The sequence below is a fragment of the Mustela nigripes genome, chromosome 14 (assembly GCF_022355385.1).
Source record: "Mustela nigripes isolate SB6536 chromosome 14, MUSNIG.SB6536, whole genome shotgun sequence".
Taxonomy (NCBI): Eukaryota; Metazoa; Chordata; class Mammalia; order Carnivora; family Mustelidae; genus Mustela; species Mustela nigripes.
The window spans coordinates 19,912,045-19,936,581 of NC_081570.1; the positions used below are offsets into that span (position 1 = coordinate 19,912,045).

Here is a 24,537-nt window from a genome sequence, read left to right on the forward strand (position 1 = left end):
ACTACAGTGTGTGAGGCCTCAAGAGCTCCCTCTTCTGTTGTGCCTGAAGTACATGCTGTTTCCAGACGGAATTAAAGACTACTGGTTGCCTCTAAAAATGATGGAATTCCGTCTGTTTCATCCAGCCCTTGTTCTGGTGAGCCCTTAGACAGTGGTGTGTGGGAAGAGTGAATTGTTGCTCTTTCCTGAACAATTAAGTCAAGTAGGACTGGACTACTACAGTGTGTGAGGCCTCAAGAGCTCCCTCTTCTGTTGTGCCTGAAGTACATGCTGTTTCCAGACGGAATTAAAGACTACTGGTTGCCTCTAAAAATGATGGAATTCCGTCTGTTTCATCCAGCCCTTGTTCTGGTGAGCCCTTAGACAGTGGTGTGTGGGAAGAGTGAATTGTTGCTCTTTCCTGAACAATTAAGTCAAGTAGGACTGGAGCTCTTTAAATGCAGATTAATGCCCCAACCCCAGCACCGGTTCAGCCTTGTTGTGGTTTGGGAGGAACTTTTCATTTAAGAAAGAAGATAATTAAATTTTTTTAACTCAAGAAAGAAGAGAAAAAGTCAACTAACACCATACCCAAACATTTTTTTTCCTTAAAGCTAGGTGATAGAACCGCACACCTTTTAAAGATTACTGTTCAGAGCTGTATTTATGGCTGTTTTGTTCTTATGACATGTCATCTGGAATATTTTATTCTCAACTTCATCTGAATGGCGGGGTTCTCATTCTTTGTAACAGCTGCAGGGAGATGTTTCCTCCTGATGCTCAACCCTTCCCCAGGGCCCAACATTTGAGCCATTTCCAGTATTTGTCATTACGAGGAGTGCTGCTCTGAGCATTTCTGCACAGGTCCCTTTTTCCTAATAGAAATTTCTCAAGAGTGGAAGTGTGGGATTAAAAGATAGAAACATCTTTTACTTTGTTACCTATTGCCAGATTGTTCTCCAGAAATATTTGAACCCAACTTAAAATACTACTTTCTTCTTAAAACACTGGAAGTCCTTTTCATTTTAAGCCTACTTTGTTATGTAATTCTCAGGTTATCAAATGGTCCTCATGAGGCAGTATTCACATGAGAATCAGACAGACTCGAGTTAACTCAGTGTTAGTGCTGAACCTCAATTTTAAGTGGGTTATTTAAAATATTGGTAAGATAAGGAACCTGCCCAGGTGTCTGGCACATGGTAAATACTTAGTAAATGGTAACAACTGTGACTGTCACCTGCTCAGCTCTTACCTGGGGAAGGGTCAGAGGAAAAGGCTTTCTTAGGTAGTTCAGTTTGGCATAAGTCAGGACTACTCCGCCGAAATAAAGGCGTATGTCCCAGTTTTTACCTTTGGGCCTGTGGGCTGATGCTTGATGCAGTTTCCTTAGTGGAGTGTCTTGGATGGGCTCATTTTCTTACCCAAAATGAAGGAAAGAGGGTGCTAACATCCAGGCTAGTCTTCTTTCCTGGCCAGCCCGACCCACACTGCCTGCCAATCTCTTCTTCGATCTCTCTGGAGCAGTTCCTGCCTCACGCTGGGGACCGCATCTTGATCACGGGGGCAGCCGACTCCAAAGTGCATGTCCACGACCTGACAGTAAAGGAAACGATCCACATGTTTGGAGACCATACAAACCGGGTGAAACGCATCGCCACAGCGCCCATGTGGCCCAACACATTCTGGAGTGCTGCTGAGGACGGGCTTATCCGGTAAGGGCCTGAGGCATGGAGTGGGGCCTGTGCCTCCCCTGCTCCCCCTGCATGTTGGCTCCCCATCCCATCCGCCCCCCGCTTCCTTCCATAGGCCTGGTTCCTTCCTGTCAGCAGAGTTCAGCCTCCTGTGTCTGCCCAGGGCAGTTTTCTGTGAATATAAAACTGGGAACATTGCTTGTTCTATATCCACTATATCCAGGCCTGCAGGCCTGCTGTCACCCAGCAGTCAGCCTCCTCTGGACTTTCACACTTGGTGTTCCCTCCACCTAGTTTTCTCTGTCCCCAGTTCTTTCCTTATTTGACTCTTCCTCGCCCTGAGATCACGTTAAGGATCACCTCCTCAGAAGCACCTTTTCTATCCTGTCTGAAGTAGGACACCCCCTCCAATCATTCTGTCTCAGCACACTAATTGTATCCTCTTTAACTCCAATCACTATCTGTAGTTCTTTAATTTTATTTACTCATTAGTTTATCTTTTTGTCTGTATCACTCACTGAACAGTGAGCTGCCAAAGCATCTCCATCTCTCTCTCATCCCTGGTTTTGTTCCTGGAGCCCAGCACAGTGCCTAGTACGTAGAGGTGCTTGATACATTCTCTCAAAGAGTTGATCAGTGGGCATATATGTGAGAAAGGGATAGCCAGCCAGAAATGGTCACGTGGGCTTTCCCCCTTCCCAGTGGCCTAGGTTATGACAACTTTGCTTCTACTTTCCTTCATCCTAAAATGGTCTCATTGCCCTTTAACTCCTTTCTTCAGAGGTGACTTTAGAACTTTTTCCTTGTCTCTCCAACCTGATTTAATGTCTCCCTTGAGATCTTGTAGGACTTTATACCCTCTTCCCCATTACAAAAGAAGAGAGATCTAGATCGCATGAACTATAAAACAGCAGTTAGAAACAGGGCACTGATGTCAGAGAGACCTGGGATCAAGTCCTACCTCTGTCACTCAGTATTTGGGGCAAGTCACTTTACCCCTGAATCTCAGTTTCATCATCTATAATGGAAATTATCATAATATCTCCCTTGGCCTGAGCATTAAAATCAAGATAGTGCCTATAAAACCTTAGGAGAGTACTTGGAAGACAAAAAGCACTTTGGTCAGTGGCAGGTACAATTCCGTGTTACCCTTGTTGACCCTCACTAACCAGACTGTGCCAGGGCAGCAGGGATAGGCAAAGCACCTAGAGTCAGAGCCTGAGTGGCACTTAGGCAAAGGTACAGTCAGGGAAAGTGTCCTAGCAGAAGGTGAGCATACACTGGACCTTGCAGAATAGGCAGGATTTGGATGGGCAAGGAAAAGCTGAGTGGACTCCCCAACTTAAGCAGAGTTCATGGAGGCAGGGGTAAGATAGCCACATGGGGGATATTTGTCATCGGCGCAGTTAGAAAGCTGAGGGACGATGTTAGCTTGAAATTGGGTCTTAGAAACCAGACTGATGAGTTTGGTCAATGTTTACTAACAGTAAGCTAGAAGTATTGAGGAATCCCCTCAGGTTTTTGAGCAGGAGAGTGATGTAACAAAAACCGTATTTTAGGAAGAGCGATCTGATGAGGTGGGCATAGAAAGGTGAGGCGGGCAGGGTGGAGATTATTGCCAGTGTCTAGGCAGGAGGTGGGTGAGCACACAGGGCACATCCTCCCAATTCTCTGTGCCTGTGTAGTGGCAGCACAGCAGTCCTCCAAACTGCCGTGAGGGGGGTTGCTGCTGCAGGGGATGTCTGACATGACCTGAGTGGGACTCAGGCTTGTCTTGATGCTAAGTGTTTCTAGATCGCTCTTAGGTGACCTCTAGATTCTCCTTTCAGTCACCTCCATACTTCTTTGTTTCCTGTAAGAAATTAGATTAAAAGTAGAGTTAAGGAGCGAAGCCAGGTGGTTAAAGGCTGTCTCCCCAGCTCTGCACTATCCCAGCTTCACATTTATGGCGGTGTCAGCTGCCTTCGGCCTCAGTGTTGTAATGGTACCTGGGAATGGCATGAGGATTTAATGAGATAATCCATGTGCAACATTTACAGATAGCACTGGACACAAAGCAGTTTCTCATTTTTAGTAATCACTAGTAATAGTACTTAATATCACTGATACCTGTAGAAGACAAACAAAAAACATTACAGTAGTATTTTCCGTAAATAGTTACATAAAGAATAAAACAGATTGTATGAGAAGCCTATTTTAGGTGCCTGGCCCATCGTGACCACTAGGGAAATGGGAATGGTTTTTCAGGGCGCCTGGCTGGCTAAGTCAGAGGAGCATTCTGCTCTTGATCTCAGGGTCCTGAGTTCAAGCCCCACACTGGGTGTGGAGAGTACTTAAAAAATAAAATGTTCCAAAAAAAAATAGTGGTTTTTGACATTCTTATTATTTAGGAACAGGTCAGAGCTGCTCTCAGTCCCTTTGTATAACAAGGCCTTAGCTTCTCCCCTGCCTCACAGGAGGACCCAACCCCCATCCCCTAACGCTGTCCTCTCTCACAGCCAGTATGACCTTCGGGAGAACAGCAAACACTCGGAGGTGCTGATTGACCTGACAGAGTACTGTGGCCAGCTGGTGGAGGCCAAGTGCCTCACCGTCAACCCCCAGGACAACAACTGCCTGGCAGTAGGGGCCAGTGGGCCCTTTGTGAGGCTCTATGACATTCGCATGATTCATAACCACAGGTATGAATAGCTCGGCCTCCCATGGCCAGGTCCCTGGGAACCTGCTGCCCCTTTCCCCCATTGCCATGCCCTCTTCTTTCTGAGATGGGTCTTTAAATTCTTGTGATTTTTTAAAAAAATGTAATCCATGTTTATTTTGTAAAATATGGAAAATATAATGAGAAAACTACCCATAATCCACCACCTGAAACAAATCACTGTGTATAATATTTTCACTTGTTCTCTTACTATGAGTATTCGTGCAGAGTTATAATCTTATACATGTAATTCTTTTTTGTACATTTAATTTTATTATTTTTTAAACAAATGTATAATATACTCAGAACCTCCACCTAAGTTGCAGACCTGAGCAGCTCTGCCAGCCTGGGTTTTCAGTCAACTCCTGGGACAGGCACAGGGGTGTCTGGCCTGCTAGACTTTCATTTGTGGGTTTGGGCGACCACTGCTGCTCCTCATACACTGCGTGACATGGAGTGGACCTTGAACCTTAACTCCATCATCTGTAAAATGAGAATAATAGGGTGGTCATGAGGACTAAGACAATGGATAGGACTTACTTGTAAAGCACTGTAATGTGTACGGCCATGGCTGTCTAATTGGTGAAACTTTGGGGTTGTTCAGGTAAGGAAGAAAGGTATCTCCTTTCAGAGGTAAAAATTTAGGTTTTCCTCTAGGGAGTGTGATCTAGACTAGCCAAGGGTAGTGCTAGGGGTTATAACCTATATGGTTTGCCTTCCCACCAGGAAGAGCATGAAGCAGAGCCCTTCGGCAGGTGTCCACACCTTCTGTGACCGGCAGAAGCCCCTTCCGGATGGTGCCGCCCAGTATTACGTAGCAGGTAGGGCTCAGTCCAGCCCTGGCCCCACATTCTTGGCTGACTCTGGGGTGGTGCAGGGAGACAGCATGGCATGGTGGTCAAGAGAAAGGGTTTTAGAGTAAGGCAGATGTGGGCTTTAATCCTGACTGCCACTGTGACCTTTGGCAAAGTATTTACCCTTGATGAGTCTTAATTCCTTTTCCATAAAAAGGCATCATAATGATGAAATGAAATAAAGTATATAAAGCAGTTAGCCTAGTGCATATAGTGAGTGCCCAACACTTGTAGCTGCTTTTATGATGAAGGTAATTGCTACCATTATTGATATGATTGACTTCACACAACTCCCTGCCCCTCTGGGGAAAGATGGGGAGCTTCACATTAGGGTAACTGAGCTTCTCCCCACAGGTCACCTGCCTGTGAAGCTGCCTGATTACAACAACCGTCTGAGAGTGTTGGTCGCCACCTATGTGACCTTCAGCCCCAATGGCACAGAGCTGCTGGTCAACATGGGAGGGGAGCAGGTATGTCCGGCTGCCCGAGGTAGCTCTGCCCTCCTTCACCCTACAGTCGGCAGCCAGGGCTTAACACCTCACTTCCACTGCCATGAGGCAGACAAGCAACAGCCTTATTGTAAATTACTTCATAGTAGGAGCAACCTGGCATTATTGGAATTCCCAGAGAGGTGCCCTGGCCTTGGCTTTTTCTGAAGCATTAGAACTGACGGACCGGTCTTCAAATGCTGGCCTTCTGTGTGCTGGGAGTTTGAACTGTGAGGGTCTTCATTCTTCTGAGCCTCGATTTCCTCATCCTCCATTTTCCTAGGAGGGAACCCTGGGGCTGAGTCAGCCTGTAGGAGTGTTCCTTGGTAATGGCAGGCTACTAACCCTTCTTTTTGCGTGTTCTCGGTCAGGATATTTAGTAAGCCTTGCTTAAATCCATTTATTCTACAAACACTCACTGAGCACTTACTCTGGGACTAGCATCATTATAAACATGAAGGAGACAGAGGTGAAATATGATGCAGCCCAGGTTGACAGGAGACATGGCAGGTGAAGCAGCTGATGAACAAGGCAAGGCGGACTATGTACCAGAGGACTGGAATGGAGAACTGGTCCTGGCTTCAGATTGCTGGGCCATCACCTGGCCTGAAGGTAGCATTAGGATGAATAGTGATGCAGTGTAGCAGAGTGGCTTAGAGCCAGACAGACTTGGTTTTGGGTCTTGGCTGTGCCACATACTACTTTTATGGCTGTGGGTAAATAAAGGTTCAGCCCATATTTCTTTTGTCTGTAAAGGGGTTGATAATAATAGTACTTCTTGGGCTGACTTGGCTGACTCTGTCAGAAGAGCATGCAACTCTTGATCCCTGGGGCCGTGAGTTCAGAGTCCTATGTTGGGTATAGAGATAACTAAAAACAATAAACTAAAAAAATAATAGTACTTCTTTATGAGGTGGTTTCTAGGATGAAATGAGGTAAGTCCTATAAAACATTTAGCCAAGTTCCTAAAGCAAAGTAAGAATTGAAAAAACGTTAAATAATAATAATTTTATGTTCACTGAGAGAAGTAAATAGCAATGATGCTTTGGGCAAATTGCTTCCCTTCTCTGAGGTTTCAGTTTTCCCATCTATAAAATGAGAAATTTGGCTTTGTGACCTCTGAGGACCTTTCAAACTTAAACACGTGATTCTAATTAATGGCGGTGTTTTAAGCAGTCCACCCTCGGGACTGGGAACTGGGAAGGTGTTCCTGTCTGAGGTTTGTTCCGTAGAACACCTCCTGGCCTTGCTGGATGGCTCCCTACTCAATACACACTGTGTTCCTGAGAGCCATCAAGCCACCAAGGCCTTGCTTCTGGCCGGCCACTTTCTTACCTCACAGCCTCCATCTCTTTTCTTGACCCTTCCACCCTAGGTCTATTTGTTTGACCTGACTTACAAGCAGCGGCCGTACACCTTTCTCTTGCCTAGAAAATGCCACTCCTCAGGGGGTAAGTTCTCTCTTGGGGTAGGGTTATCTCTGCTGGGGAGCTTGAGCGTTTGCCACTTCTGCTGAGAAAGCTGCCCCTTCCCTGTGCTGTGGCTGTGCCCCAAAAGGACTCGATTCTCTGAAAGAACGCTCTGTGTACAGTAAGAAGGAAGAGAACAGTAGGTCAGAGATACCTTCCCTCTGAAAAAGCACTTTGCGTGGCTTGTCTCTTAAGGACATCAAGTAGTTGCCCTTCCTTTCTCATCCTGGGTCAGTCTCCTCACTGACTCTTTCCTGGGGCCTGCAGTTGATTTAGGCACCTCTAAAAGTCCCGTTCTCCCCACACACACACACCCCCACCCACCCCACATCCCCCCAAATCCCACCTAAGGGTAATGCCAAGTTAAAGCTGTGTCCCTCTCCAACCAGCAGAGGGCGCACAGGCTTTTCTTTATGCACTTGCCTACCTGCATCAAAACTTGCTTTCTGGGAAGGGGTCTCACCCCAGGAGGATGGCCCACAGTGGAACCATCATATCCTCTGATGGAAGCTGGAGGGCTGCTGAGGAGCAATGGGGAACTCCTCCTGAGTTGTTGCTGTTCTTTCTCTCCATCCCTGCCAGAAGTTCAGAACGGCAAGATGTCCACCAATGGTGTATCCAACGGCGTGTCCAATGGCCTGCACCTTCATAGCAATGGCTTCCGGCTGCCGGAGAGTAGGGGACATGTCAGGTGAGGCCAGTCTGACTTGTCCAGCCCTTGCAGTCCCAATTACACCTTATGGTACCTTACAGTATAATTGAAGGGATATAAGAGCATGTTTTGTAAACCGTCCATCCAGGTACATACTTCCAAGTCTGGGGACTGGGGCAAGGGATATAATGGAGTAATGGAGTATTTCTGGATGTGGCTAGTGGTTCCAGTACTGCTCCTACCTGGTAGGATTCCAGTCATGCTCAGACTGAAGCTCCAGTCCCTTGGTATCCGTAGCTGGGTCAGGACCAGGGGATCAGCTGTCTCTTAGTACTGAGCTCTCTCTTAAAGGTGTTCTACATAGATATTCTTCCCCCATTTTATTTTTCTTTGTCCCATATTATCTTTTGGCCTCTATTCACTACCAAGCCCAATGCTGGGTATAGAGGTGTTCAAAGCCTCTAAACTTTGAGAGAAACAGAAGTCTCTATAAAGAGATACATGGGAGGAACTTGGGTGGTCACAAGGTTCAGCTCAGTGTGGGGGTGGGTGGTTAGCTATTATCATGCTCAGGAGTTTGATTAAGAATTGCCTTTGGGGAGCACCTGGGTAGCTCAACCAGTTAGGCACCCAGCTCTTGATTTCAGCTCAGGTCATGCTCTCAGGCTCATGAAATTGAGCCCCCTGTTAAACTTCGCACTCAGCACAAGTTGGCTTGAGATTCTCTCCTCCTCCCTCTGCCCACTCCCCGCTCGCACGTGCAAGCTCACACACACTCGCACTCTCTCTAATAAATAGAATCAAATTGAATCGCCTTTGGGGTGCCTGCCTGGCTCAGTCAGTGGAGGATGCAGCTCTTGATCTTGGGGTCATGAGTTTGAGCCCCATGTTGGGGGCATAGAGTTTACTTAGAGTTTAATTTTTAAAAAAGAGAGAGAGAGTTGCCTTTTACCTGTCCATGACAGTTCCTCTTGTTTTTTCACTGGTTCAGAGTATGGGGACTTCCGCCCATTACCTATTGCAGTAACCCAGACCAAGAATGGAAGTGCGCCCCTCTTCTAAATGACAGTGCAGATCCCAGGGACCAAGAAAATAACAGGTGGCCCTCAGGCAAGGCTATAGACTTCCTGAGAGACTGCTCTGACCTTCTTTGGCTGGCCCAACTTGGCTCTCCTTCCCCGTAGTCCCCAGGTAGAGCTGCCCCCATACTTGGAGCGCGTGAAACAGCAAGCCAACGAGGCCTTTGCCTGCCAGCAGTGGACCCAGGCCATTCAGCTTTACAGCAAGGCCGTGCAGAGGGCCCCTCACAATGCCATGCTCTACGGGAACCGAGCTGCTGCCTACATGAAGCGCAAGTGGTGAGTGGACCTTAGGACGGGGGATGAAGACAAGGGGCCTGATGGAGCCAAGTTGCTGAGGCCTCCAGGGAAAGTGACAGTGGCATCCCACTGCCTCCTAGGGCTCCTTAGCCCCAGGCTGCTTCTCCCCATCTCCAGACTGGAAGTCAGGAATTCTCAAGCACCAAGGAAGGTCACAGTGAAATAGTTTTGTTAAGTAGTGGTGTTTTGTTGTAAAGTGATATGGCCACTGGATAAGTAGGACTTGAGAGATTGATTAATCCCAACTGTTGGATAATTGTGCCTTGAATTGGGACTATGAAGGAACAGTGGAATTCTTGCTACATAGGAAAGAGGCATTTGGTGAATTCACTTGGTATCTGTCTGAAATGATTCTGCAGCTCCTTGACCTTGGAGCTTGCTTTTCTATGCTCTTAGACCTTTGGACTAAGCACAAACAAGATACCAGAGATCTGAAGCTGGCTGTGGGTCATGTTGGGTCATAGTGGCTGGTGGTAAAGGGGTGGGGTCCATATCCTGAAGAACCTGCTATCTTTGGAGACCATCAGGGCTCCTAGCCCTTCTGCCTGAAGCACCAGCAGGCAAGCAGGCCCCATCCCCCAGTCGGGGCCAGGACTGGAGATGGATAGAGCTGGGCCCACAGCCATTTCTGCTCCGTCTGGCATCCGTCGGCTCTGCCCAGACAGACAGGCCAGCTGGTGTGCCATCGTCTGGCTGCAACAAGGCAGGCCAGAGAGGGAAGCTTAAGAAACCCACCCAAGTTAACAGGATGGTAGATGGGGGTTTGGGAAGATGCTACCCCATTGGCCTTAGCTCACGCGTCAAGAGTTTGCCAAAGACTCAGATGGTAACCTGACTGAGGAGATGATGGTTTGGGAGCCATCCTGAGGTGTTTGGCCTCTCTGTCCCAAGAGCTGGGTAGAATATGCAGTGTCCTCATCCAGGCTTTAGACTGAAAGCTGTTTCACTCTTGCATTCTTGCTAAGAGAGGCTGATAAAGCCCTTGACATGTTCTCTGAACTCCTACTATGCACTAGATACCGGGAACACAAAGTTCTTCACTTTGAGTTCCTGTGCTCCAGAGTCCCCAGCTTCTGGGCAGAGGACAAAGACATGATCATGGTTCTCTTTGTGAAAGAGTCAGGAAGCAGTGAGTCTTTGCATGGTCAAGTAAAAGGCTGTGGGCACTAAGAAAAGTTAAGTCACTTCAGCTGGGGTCAGGGAAGTGTCAGGAAGATGAGGTATCTGATGGGCTTTGAGTGTGGGCAGACTTAGGCAAGGAAGGGAAAAGGAGGAAGGGATTATGGGGGAAGGACATTCCCAGAGAGATGGTGCGAACAAAGGCGTGGGGGTGGGGGACTGACTGAAGAGCTTGTTTGCAGAACAACAAATCCATTTGGCTGGAGCAGAGAGTTCTGGAAGGGACTGGCAGGAGATGAGTCTGTGAGGTAGCCTGGGGCCGGCCTGGGAAGGACTTGGAATGCAGAGCGGTGGCTGTTTTGGCCTGGATTCAGTGGGGTGATGGGCAGCTACTGAAGGGTTCTGAGCAGGAGAGGGATGTGCTGAGGGCTGTCCTTTCAGGGAGATTGATCTGGCAGTGAGTCTGGTGGATGGGTGAACCCTAGAGCCAGCCCACTCTCCCCATCCCCACACGCCTGCCAGTGACCCCAGAATGTCGCATTCTGTCCCAGGCCAGTCTCTCCAGGGCTGCCATCTGCTCCTGGGTGCAGTGGGAGCTGTCACCCTCTGGCTCCTGGTTGGTCTCTGTCTGGCTCTCTCCAGGAGCTCTGAGGGGCACTTTGCAGGTGGTAATTGGGTTTCCAAACAGTGCCTGCTCCTTCATCATAGCCCGTCGTTCTAACGCAGGCCAGGCCTTCAAAGCACTCTGTCCCCTGCCTGCTCCCACGCTGATGAGCTGCTTGTTCCCGATCTGAGTATGGCTATTGCAAGGGCTGAATGCTCGCTCTTTAGTGCTGTAGGAGAGGAGGGTCAGGAGGACATTTCCCCTGTCGGGCCTGCTTTGACCCTGTGCAGGAGGGTTGTGAGCTGTGCCTTGGTGGAAAGAGCATCAGTTTTGGGGAACGCTGCTTGTCACAGTTGGGTCCTAGGCCCATTTCAGCCCAGCAGGGAAAAGGGGGGGTGGCGGGAAGGCTACTAAAGGAGAAGTCCTGTGACCTGTCTGATCTATAAACGACAGGTGGGAACAGATGAGAGGTACTGGAGGAGTGTATCCTATATTCTGGCACAGGGTGGGAGAGCAGGGGACTTCCTTAAGACCCCTCCCTGCTTGCTGTCCCCCCAAAAACTGAAAACCATCCCCATCTCCCTTCATCCATGCTTTGGGAGGTTGAAGGTAGCGAGTGGGGATGATTTGGAGTTCCTGGCGTGCACACCCCCCTTTGCCATCAGCTTCCAGAGAGCTGACTCTGCCAGTCTGTCAGGCCCCATCCTTCAGCCCCGGGAGGTAGAGGCCACAGCTGCTGTGGATCAGTCAGCCAGGACAGAGGGGGGTCTGGCTGAGGGCTTGCTGCCTGCTGGTCAGACCCTGAGTCCCCAGCCTGGCACTTCTGGCTTCCCCAGACCGCCGAACTGTCCTTGAGGGCCCCCTGCCTTGGCCAGGGCTTTGAAGACCAGCCGGGGGGATTTGAGGAGGTAGTTGGAGGAAGAGAGAAGGAGGGCTTGGGGAGCCTGAAGTGGGCAAGATGCCAGGCCTTCTGCTGCAGAGCTGCAGGGGCCTGGGGTGAGCTAGTGTGCAGTTGCACTCTGTGCCCAGCAGAGGGCAGCCTGACACTGTTTTATCTTTCACACATGCGCGTACCCTGGTGCGCGCACACCATCCCTCCATCCCCCACCAAGACTTCAGGGCTCCTGACTCATCTCCTTAACATACTCTGTCTCCTGGGGAGCAGGGTCTGGGCTGAGCCAGGGTTCTTTTCGTTTACAAGCACCGTCGCCCTGAAATCTGTCAGAGGTGGGCTGAGGTGGCCCACCTCAGAGGAGACTGGGTGGACTCCTTGCTTGCCACACGGTCCTACCTCTAAGCCACACTCCCCTGCCTTCCCAGGGATGGTGACCACTACGATGCCCTGAGAGACTGCCTCAAGGCCATCTCCCTAAACCCGTGCCACCTGAAGGCACACTTCCGCCTGGCCCGCTGCCTCTTTGAGCTCAAGTACGTGGCTGAGGCCCTGGAGTGCCTGGATGACTTCAAAGGGAAGTTCCCGGAGCAGGCCCACAGTAGTGCTTGTGACGCATTGGGCCGCGACATCACGGCAGCCCTCTTCTCCAAAAATGACGGTGGTGAGTGGGCACTGAGGAGGGGTTGCTGTTACTTTGAGGTCCTGTGTGACATGCTGGAGAAGACATGGTTCTGAGATTAGAGAGGCCTGGATTCTTAGGCTGATTCAGAAATTATGTGAGGTTGGGTCACTCACTTGGTCTCTTTGAGACTCAGTTTCCCCAACTGTAAAGGGGGAATGATAGCACCTCCCATTTAAGGTTTCTCTTGAGGATTAACAATAGTATGTTTAAAGCACCTGGCTTAATGCCTAGGACTCAGGACAGGAAGAAACTGAGCCCAGTCTGCATAGCTCCAGCTGGGCCTTCTCACCGGCTCACAGAGACAGGGTCTTAGTTGTTACATTGGACATCTGAGTAAGAGGCAGCAGTGGGGAGTTGTACTCCTTCCAGTCTGGCTGATTGCAGCAGAGGCAGCAGTGGAAGGCAGTGGAAATGCCTCACGCATGCAGCTCTGCCGTGTGGTAACCATGTGACCTAAGGTAACACACAGCCAGCCTCCCTGACCCCACGGCCTTGCCTCCACAGAGCTCATTTGAAGCCCTGTCCAGCTCTGCTCAGTAGCATTGGAGGGTGAGCTGGGTGTTTGTGATGAAGACATGGACCCTCACCTCTCTCCTATGCAATTTACTAACCATGCGACTGATGCATTGTTTGAGTAGTTATCCAGCATCTACCACATGCTAGACACTGTGCTGGGTTGTGGGTGTACAGCTGTGGACAAGTCAGATGGGATTCGTGGAGTTTACAGCCCTAGCAAAGGAACCAAGCAATGAAGGAGAAACAATGTGATGAGTGCCATGGGGGGCTGATACGGTGCAGGTGCCTGGGGCAGAGCTTAATGTCAGGCTAGGGTTCTAGAGGAGGAGACATTTAATCTGAGATCTCAGGGATGGGGAAGAAGAGGTAACTAGATAAAAAGTATACCTGTGGGAGGAAAAGATTTCTGGCCTAGGAACCAGCACATGCAAAGGCCCTGAGGCAGGCAGAATCAAGGCACTTTTAAGGCACTGAGAAAACTGTTGTGATTTTACCCAAGGCACTGAACTGATCAGTGCCTCATTTGGGATCTATAACTCATCTTCCAGTGAGGAAGGGCTTAGACTTTACTCCTTTCAGAGCTGTAGGTCTACTTAGAAAAATTACCCTTTCAAGTCTCTCAGTAGTGCTTCACCTTCTCCTCCCTGCCTCTTACCTCCACAGAAACAGACTGTGGGCCTGTGCATCCTTGGGACTTCCAGACATTGTTCTGGGACCTGAGCAAAGGCCCTTCTAGCATCCAAAGTCCCCTCTTGAACATCCTCAAGGGTTACGTCCAAAAATGCTTCTTCCTCACAGTCATTCTCAGCTTTCGAGGGTAGGAGTAGAGGCAGATAGCCCTACATTGTCAGCACATGAGCTGAAAACAGGGCCGGGGTAGAGACAAGGTAGGGGAGGGAAAATAAGGACAGGTCTCACCTTTCCTTGCTCTCTGACCCTAGAGGAGAAGAAGGGAGCCGGCGGTGGTGGCGGCGGCCCTGTCCGCCTCCGCAGTACGAGCCGCAAGGACTCCATCTCAGAGGATGAAATGGTGCTGCGGGAGCGAAGCTACGACTACCAGTTCCGCTACTGCGGCCACTGCAACACCACAACGGATATCAAGGAGGCCAATTTCTTTGGCAGGTCTGAGGCCCTGAAGAGGAGGAGGGCACAGCCTGGTTGGCAGCAGGAGACTGGGGGGTTGTGGGGGCATAATGCTTTCAGAAAAGTCTCAAATCCCAGTTCTGCCTCTGTATCCTTAACGAAATGGCTTCACCTCTGTGGGCCTGTCTCTTCATCTATAAAATGAAACAAGCCATCCCCACTCATGGGGCCATAATGAGGATTTGTGAGGTAATCCACAGAGCATCCAGCATGGGGTCTGGACTCTGCCTTTATCCCCTGCCCCCTCTCCCTCTGTCTCCATGTGCCAGAGCTTGGTCTTGATGTGGATGCTTGGAGCTTCCTTCTGCTGGGGTATAAGGCCAGAGCCCTCAAAAGCTGGCAGTCTTAGCACACTTGTGTTCTCAGAGCTGTGCCCCTGGTACTGTGGTACATAGCCCATGTCTCAGACCCCGTCACCCCCAACCCTCCTTTGTATATGGTATACCTTCTTGGGGTAAGTGAAACCCTTGAGTGTTGAGAGTCTCTCCGTCAAGATCCCGTCTAAGTGTCAGTGGTGTGTAAGGGGGTTGTGAACCCAGGAAGCAAGGACTGCTGGGAAGGCTTAGACAAGAGTGTTCCCAGAAATTGAAGAGATGCAGGATTGATCCCGCACCCAGGGAGCTTATAACTTGTGTTGAGGGAGAGTATCTTGGAGGCACCCAAGCAGTCCCTGATCTTAAGCTTAATAGCTGGACAGCGACTAAGGCTGTGCAGTATGGAGAGGATTGCCGTGTGTGGGAGTTCTGAGTCAAGTGAAGACCCCAGAGTTCCCTGCTCCCCTTGCCGTAAGCCGTACAGCCTCTACTTGAGGCTGTAGGGCAGTACCCCACCTGACCTCCCTGCCCTTTGCCCCTCTGCCAGCAATGCTCAGTACATCGTCAGTGGCTCTGACGATGGCTCCTTCTTCATCTGGGAAAAGGAGACCACCAACCTGGTCCGCGTGCTCCAAGGGGACGAGTCCATCGTCAACTGCCTGCAGCCACACCCCAGCTACTGCTTCCTGGCCACCAGCGGCATTGACCCTGTTGTGCGGCTCTGGAACCCCCGGCCAGAGGTGAGGGTGTGGAGAAAATGGCCCAAACTGGACAGGGACAAAGGTTGGGCTGGACCCTGGCAAGGCCTCCGGCTGGGCCTGGGAGGATTGGGGAGAGAAATGAGTCATTCAGACATGGAAGCCGCTGGGATGAGTGAACTCCTACCTGAGGGCCCAGCACTGTGTCATGGTGGGAGCCATCAGTTCCAAATGCAGTAGGCAGCCCCAGGGGGAAGAGTAGGCACCTGCCTTCTCAAGGCACATCCCTGAGCAAGCTGAGGGGATGAGACTCCCATACAGGAAACAGTAACCAAGGACCGGCTGCAGGAGGCCGGGAGGGAACTGGAGCAGCCCCAGTGCCACCTCATGAGAACAGCCCCTCAGGGGCTCCCTAGGGACCTCATATACCACTGTGTTGTGTCCCCCAGAAGCTGGACAAAAGCCAGTCCCTTGTTACATGGGAAGTATGCAGGCTTCGGAATCTTTGCGAGCCTAAGTTTGAATCCTGGCCCCTTCACTCACTGCCTAAGGGACTTAACCATCTCTGGCCCAGGTTTTTATCTGTACATTGGAATGGGTATGACAGCACCACCTCAAAACGTTGCTTTAAGGATAAAGAAGTGATGCCTGTGAAGTGTCCAGTCCACAGGGACACTTAGGAGGATGTGGTCCCCTCTACTCCCAGGGTGGGTAGCCAGGCAGGCTGGCCTGAGGCCTCCCCTGCCCTCTGCCCCACTTCCCTCCCCTTTCTAGCCAGCAAAACAGAAGTGAAGTGGTGTATCTAATTACAGGGGCAATTTACTGTGAATTTTAAAGAGAACCCTACAGGCCTCTCCCATGAGAGGAGGGAAAAAGAAGGATACAGGAAGGGTTGTTGGGAGTGATGACGGAAGAGTAGGATGGGGGGTGTTGCCTGTTCCTCCTGCCTTGGGTATCTAGTAGGTGTGCCCAGCAGACCCTGGTGCAAGTCCTCCCACATATATCCATGTATGGGCCCCCCATGTGTGTAACCCCATGTGGTAAGCCCCACCATTTCCTGTATGGGGCCCCGCCAATAGGTACCCCCATAGGGGTAAGCCCCCCCCAGTGTGTATCCCAGCACCTCCATATATATCTCAGTGTATTGTGTCCCCTTCCAGTGTGTACTACCAGATGGGTCCCATATGTATAACCCCACATGGCATGTCTCCCTCATATCTGTATCCTGGTAAGCACGTGTCCTGTACGTATCCCCATATGTGGGTTCCCTGCATCCGCATCTACATAGGATATACGTACAGCCCCACGTACATCTCTTGATGTGTCCAGCCACCTCTATGTATACCGCCCCATCTGTGTGTGTGTGTGTGTGTGTGTGTGTGTGTGTGTGTGTGTTTGCCAACCTCCCTCACACACTTCTCTCCCGGTGCTGTGTGCCTTCCCCATAGAGCGAAGACCTCACAGGCCGAGTTGTGGAGGACATGGAGGGTGCTTCCCAGGCCAACCAGCGGCGCATGAACGCCGACCCACTGGAGGTGATGCTGCTCAACATGGGCTACCGGATCACAGGCCTGAGCAGTGGGGGTGCGGGAGCCTCTGATGATGAGGACAGCTCTGAGGGCCAGGTTCAGTGCCGGCCCAGCTAGACCCTCCTTGCTCTGGTCCCTGGCCCCTGCTACTGGCTGGACCCTCCACCATGGGCAGGAGGTCAGGGGGTTCTGTTTTGGTTTGTCTTCCCCCTCCCCCCATTTTTTTCATTTCCCTGTTTTGTTTGTTAGTTTGGCATTGGGGGTGGGGGGTTGCTACAACTCGCTGGCTTTCAGACTTTGGGGCAGATTGCCCCTTGACTGGCCTCAGCTCTGAGCAGAAGAGCAGGAGGGGAAGCCCCTCCAGACACCACCCACCTCCCATGTCCCTGGAGGGCTCTGGCCCGCCTCAGGTTGGGAGGCAAGGGCCAAAGCTGTCTTCAAGGACTGCCCTACACTTCAGTTGGCGGCAGGAAGAGGGTGGAATTCCAGTCCGTAAGGGCTAGCCTTGACCTGTTGCCACGCTTGCTCCTAGGGCAAGGCTAGCTCCTCTGTGGCTTCAGGGAAGGTTCTGAAAAAGGATGGGGTCCCACCCTCCCTCCAGAGCCACCGTGTCAGGGTGGAAGCCAAAGGAAGGTGGGAGTCCTGCAGTAGGCAAGGCAAGGCCCCTGCCTGGGCACGAGAGTGTCCTCGCCCTTCTCCCAGTGCTGGCTCCGGACCCTGCGCCTGCGCTCACTGGCCACCTCCGGGGGCTTAGCCTTTCCCAAGGGCCCTGGCAGAGGGTGGGGCAACACGCCATAGCCTTCTGCACTGCACTATGACCACTCCCACTCCCCTTTCTGGGGGCTCCTTGGCCTCACTGTGACCTTTCTGCCAGAGCTCCCAGCCAGGCCCACTCTGCTGAGGTGGCGCTCCCTGCTAAGGGCCCTTTCTGCCCTTCCTCCCACCCCACATGCTGAGCCGCCACAAAGACCAAAGAAGTGATGGCTTTTCTCTGTCCCCCTGCTGCTCTGGGGGGAGGGGGTGGGTCTCCTGAGCCACTCAGATGGGAAAATCCCTAACTTGGCCCCCTCCCTCCTCAGCAGCCCCAAGCTTAACACTGGACAGCAGTCACCCCACCACTCACCAAGCCGCTCTCTGCCCCCTCGGCTCTCAGCTGGGAGCCTCTCCTGACAGTTGCTCAGCCTCCTCCCCTTCTCCCTCCTTCTCCCCTCAGTGCTTACTTGGCTCCAGCCCTCCAGCTGCAGCCTCTGGGGAGCAGCAGCCTCCCTTCTTCCCTCCCTCCGCCCTTCCCTCCCTCCGCCTGGTCTCTGCCAGGTGCCTCCTCTCAGCCAGGCTTCCGAGCAGCCCTGGAGACAGGAGGGCCACGTTAAAAGCTTTTTCACAGTTTTAAGAAGACAGGGGGGGTGAGGATAGTGGTGGGGGGTCTGGCACCATCTCGTCATTGCTTTAATCCCAGCAACACAGGTGGCAGCTTCTCCCCCCTCCTCCCCACCCAGTCCCTCTCCCACCCCCTCTTCTAGCTTGGTAATGAAGTATATTTATTGGTGAAGGAAACAGCTGCTGCTGCTTTTCCTGCTGCTGGGACTTGCTCCCCTGTCTCTTCTCCATGACCTTTCTCGAGCCAGGGAGGGGAAAGCAGGAGTACTGGGGCTGGGCCCTGGGGCCCAGGGACCAGCAGGGGCCCCTTTTGCTTTCCTGTGTTCGAGCCACCTGCCATTTCCTCTCTGCCTCCTGCCCGCCCGTCCTGTGTCCCCCATCTGTCCCCACCCACCCCCCAACCTGCCCAGCCTGGGCCCTGCAGTGTGGAGAGACACATAAGCCTTACTGTCCTCTGGGGGCAGGAGCCGAGCCTTTTTGTTGCTCCGCTCCCAGGAGAGTGAGGGTGACGCAATTGATTAAAACCATTTTGTTCTAGGTGTGGCTGCTGGCATTTGTGGGGTGCAAATGGGTCTTGGAACCAAAGTGAGGGTACCTGATCCTCACTGCTGTAGCTATGTGACTTTGAGTAACCACACCTCTGCTGGGTAGAATGAGGCCTGCCTTGGAGGATCCCTGTGAGCAGTGGCCTCCTAGCACAGCGAGGCTGAGTGCAGCAGCGCCTGGCCCCGGTGGCTGTGAATTGCAATAATCAGCTTTCACTCTCCAAGCTGTTTTCTCATCTCTAAAATAAGGAGGTTGAAGTCTTAGTGGCTTTTCAAACTTCTAAAATCAACCCAAACAAGAAATACACATTCTACATTGTGATCCAAGATACCCATGCTTATTTGTGTGTATATAATGAACATAAGCTTTACACAATAATATTTACCGTGCTATATGCAGTGTGTTCTAGTGACCATTCTGTTTTACTAAGGCAAAAGAAGGCTGGCCATAACCCACTAAATGGATTTCACAATGTGATGTGCCCTGGATTAGAGGGTATCTTAGACCAGAGGTTCCCAGACTTTCCCAGCTCATAGCACTCACCCAGCATTCGTGGCTCAGTAATTTTCTCATGGAGCCTCTAAACCAAAAGAAATGCCCAAGAGTTCTATTTATCAAGTAATTATACTCAAATTACATAATAAGAACTATGTGGTACCAAGTCACTTTTTTTTAAAGTACTTATAAACTAGAAGAAACGGTATTTTTATTTCATTCTTAAATACAATAACTAATGGGATCTGTGTGCTTGTTGGGCACTATAAAGCTTCTCAAACTTTCTAATCCCATTGGACGGTACTACCTATTCCACACTGACTTTGAGTTGCTTTTCACAATAGCGACCACCAAAAACCCAGCTTCTAAGATGATCTAACCAAAGGAATGTATCTAAACCTAATGATGAAACTGTGATCTACCTTGAACTAGTAGATCTCTCCGTAGCCAACAGATGTTGAGTGTCTCCCAAATTTAAAATCCCCTACCATGTGCTCTATGAACTTGTTGGGGCCTTTCAAGGTTGTTGATGCACAGTTTCAGGGCTGTGATTCAGTATTGTGGGAACAATAGCTTCACTACTGAAATTTTGTCATTCTTCTGTTTGTACATTTGGAAAGAACAGCGTGATGGGAAGGCAGCAGGGAATGCTAGGGTATTCTCGGTTTAATTCAGGAGACAGGAAGGAGATCCTGACAGAAACAGAAGCACAGTAGGTGGTGTTATGAAGCAGGTGTTTTGGACCACTGTCACTTCTTTGTGTCCAAGATGAAGTCTTTTGACAGAGAGAGAGATCACAAGTAGGCAGAAAGAGAAGGAGAAGCAGGCTCCCCACTGAGCAGAGAGCCCAAGGCGGGGCTCAGTCCCTGGACCCTGAGATCATGACCTGAGCTGAAGGCAGAGGCTTAACACACTGAGCCACCCAGACACCCCCAGCATGAAGTCTTTAGAACTCAAGACATTTGCAGACCAGGCAAGGGAGGGGGCAGTGTCCCAGGTCAAGAGACTAGTGTAAAGTCGCTGGTTCCCTCCTGGAGCCCAAGTGATTCAGTTCAGCTGCACTGTTCAGGGAGGAGTGGCTCATGGGCTGAAGGGGCAGTCCAGCTGCAGAGGGCTCCCCATGCTTGATGAGGGGCTGTAGGCTGGACCCTGGAAGCAAGAAGGAGCCACTGGAAGACTTCATTCACAAGGGGCTCCCTTTCACTTGGAATTGGTACTCCCCCCCACACCCTTTTTGTAAGTAAACTTTGTCTTTCAGAGCACTTTTTTTTTTTTTTTAAAGATTTTACTTATTTGACACAGAGAGAGAGATCACAAGTAGGCAGAGAGGCAGGCAGAGAGAGAGGGGGAAGCAGGCTCCCCGCTGAGCAGCAAGCCTGATGCAGGGCTCGATCCCAGGACTCTGAGATCATGACCTGAGCTGAAGGCAGAGGTTTAACCCACTGAGCCACCCAGGCGCTCCTGTCTTTCAGAGCACTTTAAGGCTTACATTCAGTAAGACTCCCATATATCCCCCTCTCTCCCTGACTCAGTTTCCCCTATTATTAACGTCTTGCATTACTGTAGTGCATTTACTACAATTAATGAACCAATACTAATACATCATGATTAACTAAAGCCCGTAAGGTCACTTTCTTTATAGTTCTGTGGGTTTTGACAAATGCATAATGTCATGTATCCATCATTACACTGTCATGCAGAATAGTTTTTGCCCTAAAAATCCCCTGTGCGAGGGCACCTGGGTGGCTCAGTGGATTAAAGCCTCTGCCCTCAGCTCAGGTCATGATCCCGGGGTCCTGGGATCAAGCCCTTTAAGATGTCATTTCTTCCCAACCTAATCTATAGTTTCAGTGAAATCCCAATCAAAATCCCAGCAACTAGTTTTGAGAACATTGGCAAATGGATTCTAAAGTTTATAGAGAGGCAAAAGACCCTGAATAGCTAACGACAATAATGAAGTCAAAGAAAAACAGAGGAGGATTGGCATTACCCAACTTTACTATTTATCCTAAAGCTATAATAGTAAAGACAGTGTGGTACTGGCAAAGGACTAGACAAACATCAATGGAATGAGTGGAGAACCCAAAAGTAGATCCACATAAATACAGTCAGCTGATCCTTGCCAAAGGAGCAAAGTCAGTTCAATGAAAAAAAGGACAGTCTTTTCAATAAGTGGTGCTGGATTTAAACACTGTACACCAAGGGCGCCTGGGTGGCTCAGTGGGTTAAGGCCTCTGCCTTCAGCTTGGGTTGTGATCCCAGGATTCTGGGATAGAGCTCCACGTCAGGCTCTCTACTCAGCGGGGAGCCTGCTTCCCGCTCTCTGTCTACTTGTGATCTCTGTCCAATAAATTTTTAAAATCTGGGGCGCCTGGGTGGCTCAGTGGGTTAAAGCCTCTGCCTTCGGCTCAGGTCAGAATCCCAGTGTCCTGGGATCGAGCCCCACATCGGGCGGTCTGCTCCGCAGAAAGCCTGCTTCCTCCTCTCTCTCTCTCTCTTTCTGCCTGCCTCTCTGCCTACTTGTGATCTGTCTGTCAAATAAATAAATAAAATCTTTTAAAAATAAATAAATAGATAGATAGATAGATTTTTTAAATCTTTTAAAAAATAAAAATAAAAAAATAAACACCGTACACCATTCACAAATGTTAACTCAAAAGGGATCATAGACCCAAATGTAAAAGAGACTTCTAGTCTAGAAGATAAATAGGAGAAAATCTGGGTCACCTTGGGTTTGGTGATGAGTTTTTAGAAACATCTAAAGCACAGTCCATGAGCGAATTGATAAATCGGGTTTCATTAAAAACTTCTCCATGAAGTCATTACAAGAATGAAAAAGACAGACCAAGGACTGAGAAAATAATTTGCGAAACATGTCAGATAAATATAAATATAAAATAAATATAAATGTAAAATAAAAGATACCCCAACATACACAAAGATCTACAAAGACCTCTAAATATTCAACAATATGAATACAGACAACCCAATTTTTAAATGGGCAAAAGATCTGAATAGATACTTCACCCAAAAAGGATATACAGGGGACTAATGAGCATACAAAAAGATGCTCAGCATTATGTTATTAGGGGATTGCAAATTAAATCAACAGTGAAATCTCATTACATACCTATTAGGATGGCTGGATTTCAAAAACTGACACTACCAAACACTGACAGAGATGTGGAGCACCAGGAATTCTCATTGCTGGTGAGAATGCAGAAATGGTACAGCCACTTGAAAAGACAGTTTGGCAGTTTCTTACAAAGCTGAATATAGTCTTACTGTAAGACCCAGCAATCGTTCTTCTTAGCATTTAACCAAATGAGTTGAAAACTTACATCTGTGCAAAAACCTGCATACAGATGTTTGTTGCAGCTTCATAATTCCCCAAACTTGAAGCAACCAGGAAGTCCTGCAAAGGGTGAACTGATAAGTTGTGATACAGACACACTGCTATTCAGTGATAAGAAGAAATGAGCTATCAAGCCACAAAAATATGGGGGACACCTAAATGCATATTGCTTTATGAAAAAATCCAGCCTGAAAGTCACGCTGTATGATTCCAACTATATGACATTGTGGAAAAGGCAAAACTGGAGTAAGAAAGGTTGCATGGTACTCCATTTTTAATTATGTTTCTGCTTGTGTGACTCACCCAAAACTCTCACCAGCCTTACTGATAAGAGAGGCGGGTTCAGGGATGCGTGGGTGTCTCAGTTGGTTAAGCATCTGCCTTCAGCTCAGGTCATGATCCTAGGGTCCTGGGATCAAGTTCCATATTGGGCTTCTTGCTCAGCCAGGAGTCTGCTTCTCCCTCTGCCTGCTGTACCCCCTGCTTGTGCTCACTCTCTCTCTTTCTCTGACAAATATTTTTTAAAAAACCAAACTTTGATAAAAACGAGAGAGGTGGGATCAGATAAGCCCACCCAGTGAATGCATAGCAAAACAGTTTTTTAAAATATATATTTTTTAAAGATTTTATTTATTTGACAGAGCAAGAGAGCACAAGCAGGCAGAACAGCAGAGGGAGAGGGAGAAGCAGGCTCCCCACTGAACAGGGAGCCTGATGGGGGACTCACTCCCAGGACCCTGGGATCATGACCTGAGCTAAAGGCAGACACTTAACTGACTGAGCCACCCAGGCGCCCTAGATTTTTTTATTTTTAAGAAATCTACACCCAGCCAATGCGGGGCTAGAACTCACAACCTCAAGATCAAGAGTTGCAGGCTCTACCGACTGAGCCAACCCTGGCAAGCAAAACAGACATTAGAATTGGCCTCCCTGTGGGGAACCTGGGTGGCTCAGTTGGCAAGCATCTGAGTCTTAACCGTAGGGCCATGAGTTTAAGCCCCTGTCACCATGCTGGGCTCCACACTGGGCAGGGAGCCTACTAAAAAGAATTGGGCCACCTGTGTTTGTGGTGGGTAGGTGTGGCCCTAGAGGCCTGCTCCGCTGTCTCTGTGCTTCAGCACATGCTGAAATATGCTGCAGAATGTAAAGGGCAATGAGAAACCATCTAGCTCAGAGGTTCTCCACTCTGGCTGTGCTATCCGAATCATCCAGGATTCATTCATTCATTCTTTCATTCATTCATTCATTCATTCATTCATTCATTCTTTTCTTCTTTCTTTCAAGAGGGTGGGAGTGCCACAGAAAGGGAGGTAGGAAGAGAGTCTGAGGCAGCCTCCCATCCGTGCTCAGTATGGGGCCCACCATGGAGCTTGATCTCATGACCCTGAGATCATGACCTGAGCCAAAATCAAGGGTCGAACTGAGCCACCCAGGCGCCCCTCACCCAGTATACTTTAAAAACTAAAACTGTCCCACCCCAGAGATTGTTTTAATTGATCTGAGGTAAGACCCAGGCATCCAACCATTATTTTTAAGCATCCCAGATTCATTCTAAGTATGGCCAGAGCTGAGGATCACTGATCTATCCCTAAACTCCACGTTTTTGAAAGAGAGAGAAGGAGTTCCAAAGAGGGGCAGGAAAAAGGGAAGGCTGTGCAAGGACCTCAGAAACAAAACCAGGACTGGATCCCTAATCTCTGATTCCTAGTCCAAGTGTTTAAAAATCATTTTATTATTTAAATGTTGTGACACTTTTTGAGCTCTTCCTCTGTACCAAGCCCTGGCTTAATAAAAGTGCAAACAACAGACTAATCCCTGACCTCCTGGAACCTCCACGTTATCTGGAAGATGTGGGCTAGAAATGCAGATTGTGCATGGTCCCTGTAAATTGAATTTCCCTGGGAATCATGAGTCCTCCCCTGTACCTTCTGCCATGGAGTTCCCCACCATTTGCTAGGCTCTGTGTCAGGCAAGGGTGGTGTGGGAGGAAAGCATTCTGATGGACATGATGGCAGGCATGCGCTACTCTATTCTATCTTGTTCTGCTTCCTGCT

General features: G+C 49.6%; 1 protein-coding gene across 3 annotated transcripts in view; it reads left to right on the forward strand.

Annotated features, from left to right (window-relative positions):
- Positions 1 to 18,624, forward strand: part of WDTC1 (WD and tetratricopeptide repeats 1) — a 71,649-nt gene extending 53,025 nt beyond the window's left edge. The window contains exons 6-16 of one of the 3 annotated variants that reach the window (XM_059376799.1): positions 1,504 to 1,691; positions 4,169 to 4,351; positions 5,095 to 5,189; positions 5,577 to 5,692; positions 7,086 to 7,161; positions 7,762 to 7,870; positions 9,016 to 9,189; positions 12,254 to 12,489; positions 13,968 to 14,148; positions 15,089 to 15,223; positions 16,630 to 16,783. In XM_059376799.1, the coding sequence (XP_059232782.1) occupies positions 1,504 to 1,691; positions 4,169 to 4,351; positions 5,095 to 5,189; positions 5,577 to 5,692; positions 7,086 to 7,161; positions 7,762 to 7,870; positions 9,016 to 9,189; positions 12,254 to 12,489; positions 13,968 to 14,148; positions 15,089 to 15,223; positions 16,630 to 16,699 (1,563 nt within the window). In that variant the 3' untranslated portion in view covers positions 16,700 to 16,783. Of the gene's footprint in view, positions 1 to 1,503; positions 1,692 to 4,168; positions 4,352 to 5,094; positions 5,190 to 5,576; positions 5,693 to 7,085; positions 7,162 to 7,761; positions 7,871 to 9,015; positions 9,190 to 12,253; positions 12,490 to 13,967; positions 14,149 to 15,030; positions 15,224 to 16,629 lie in introns of all 3 variants that reach the window. The other 2 variants (XM_059376798.1, XM_059376797.1) reach the window with 2 other exon arrangements.
- Positions 18,625 to 24,537: the final 5,913 nt, after the last annotated feature.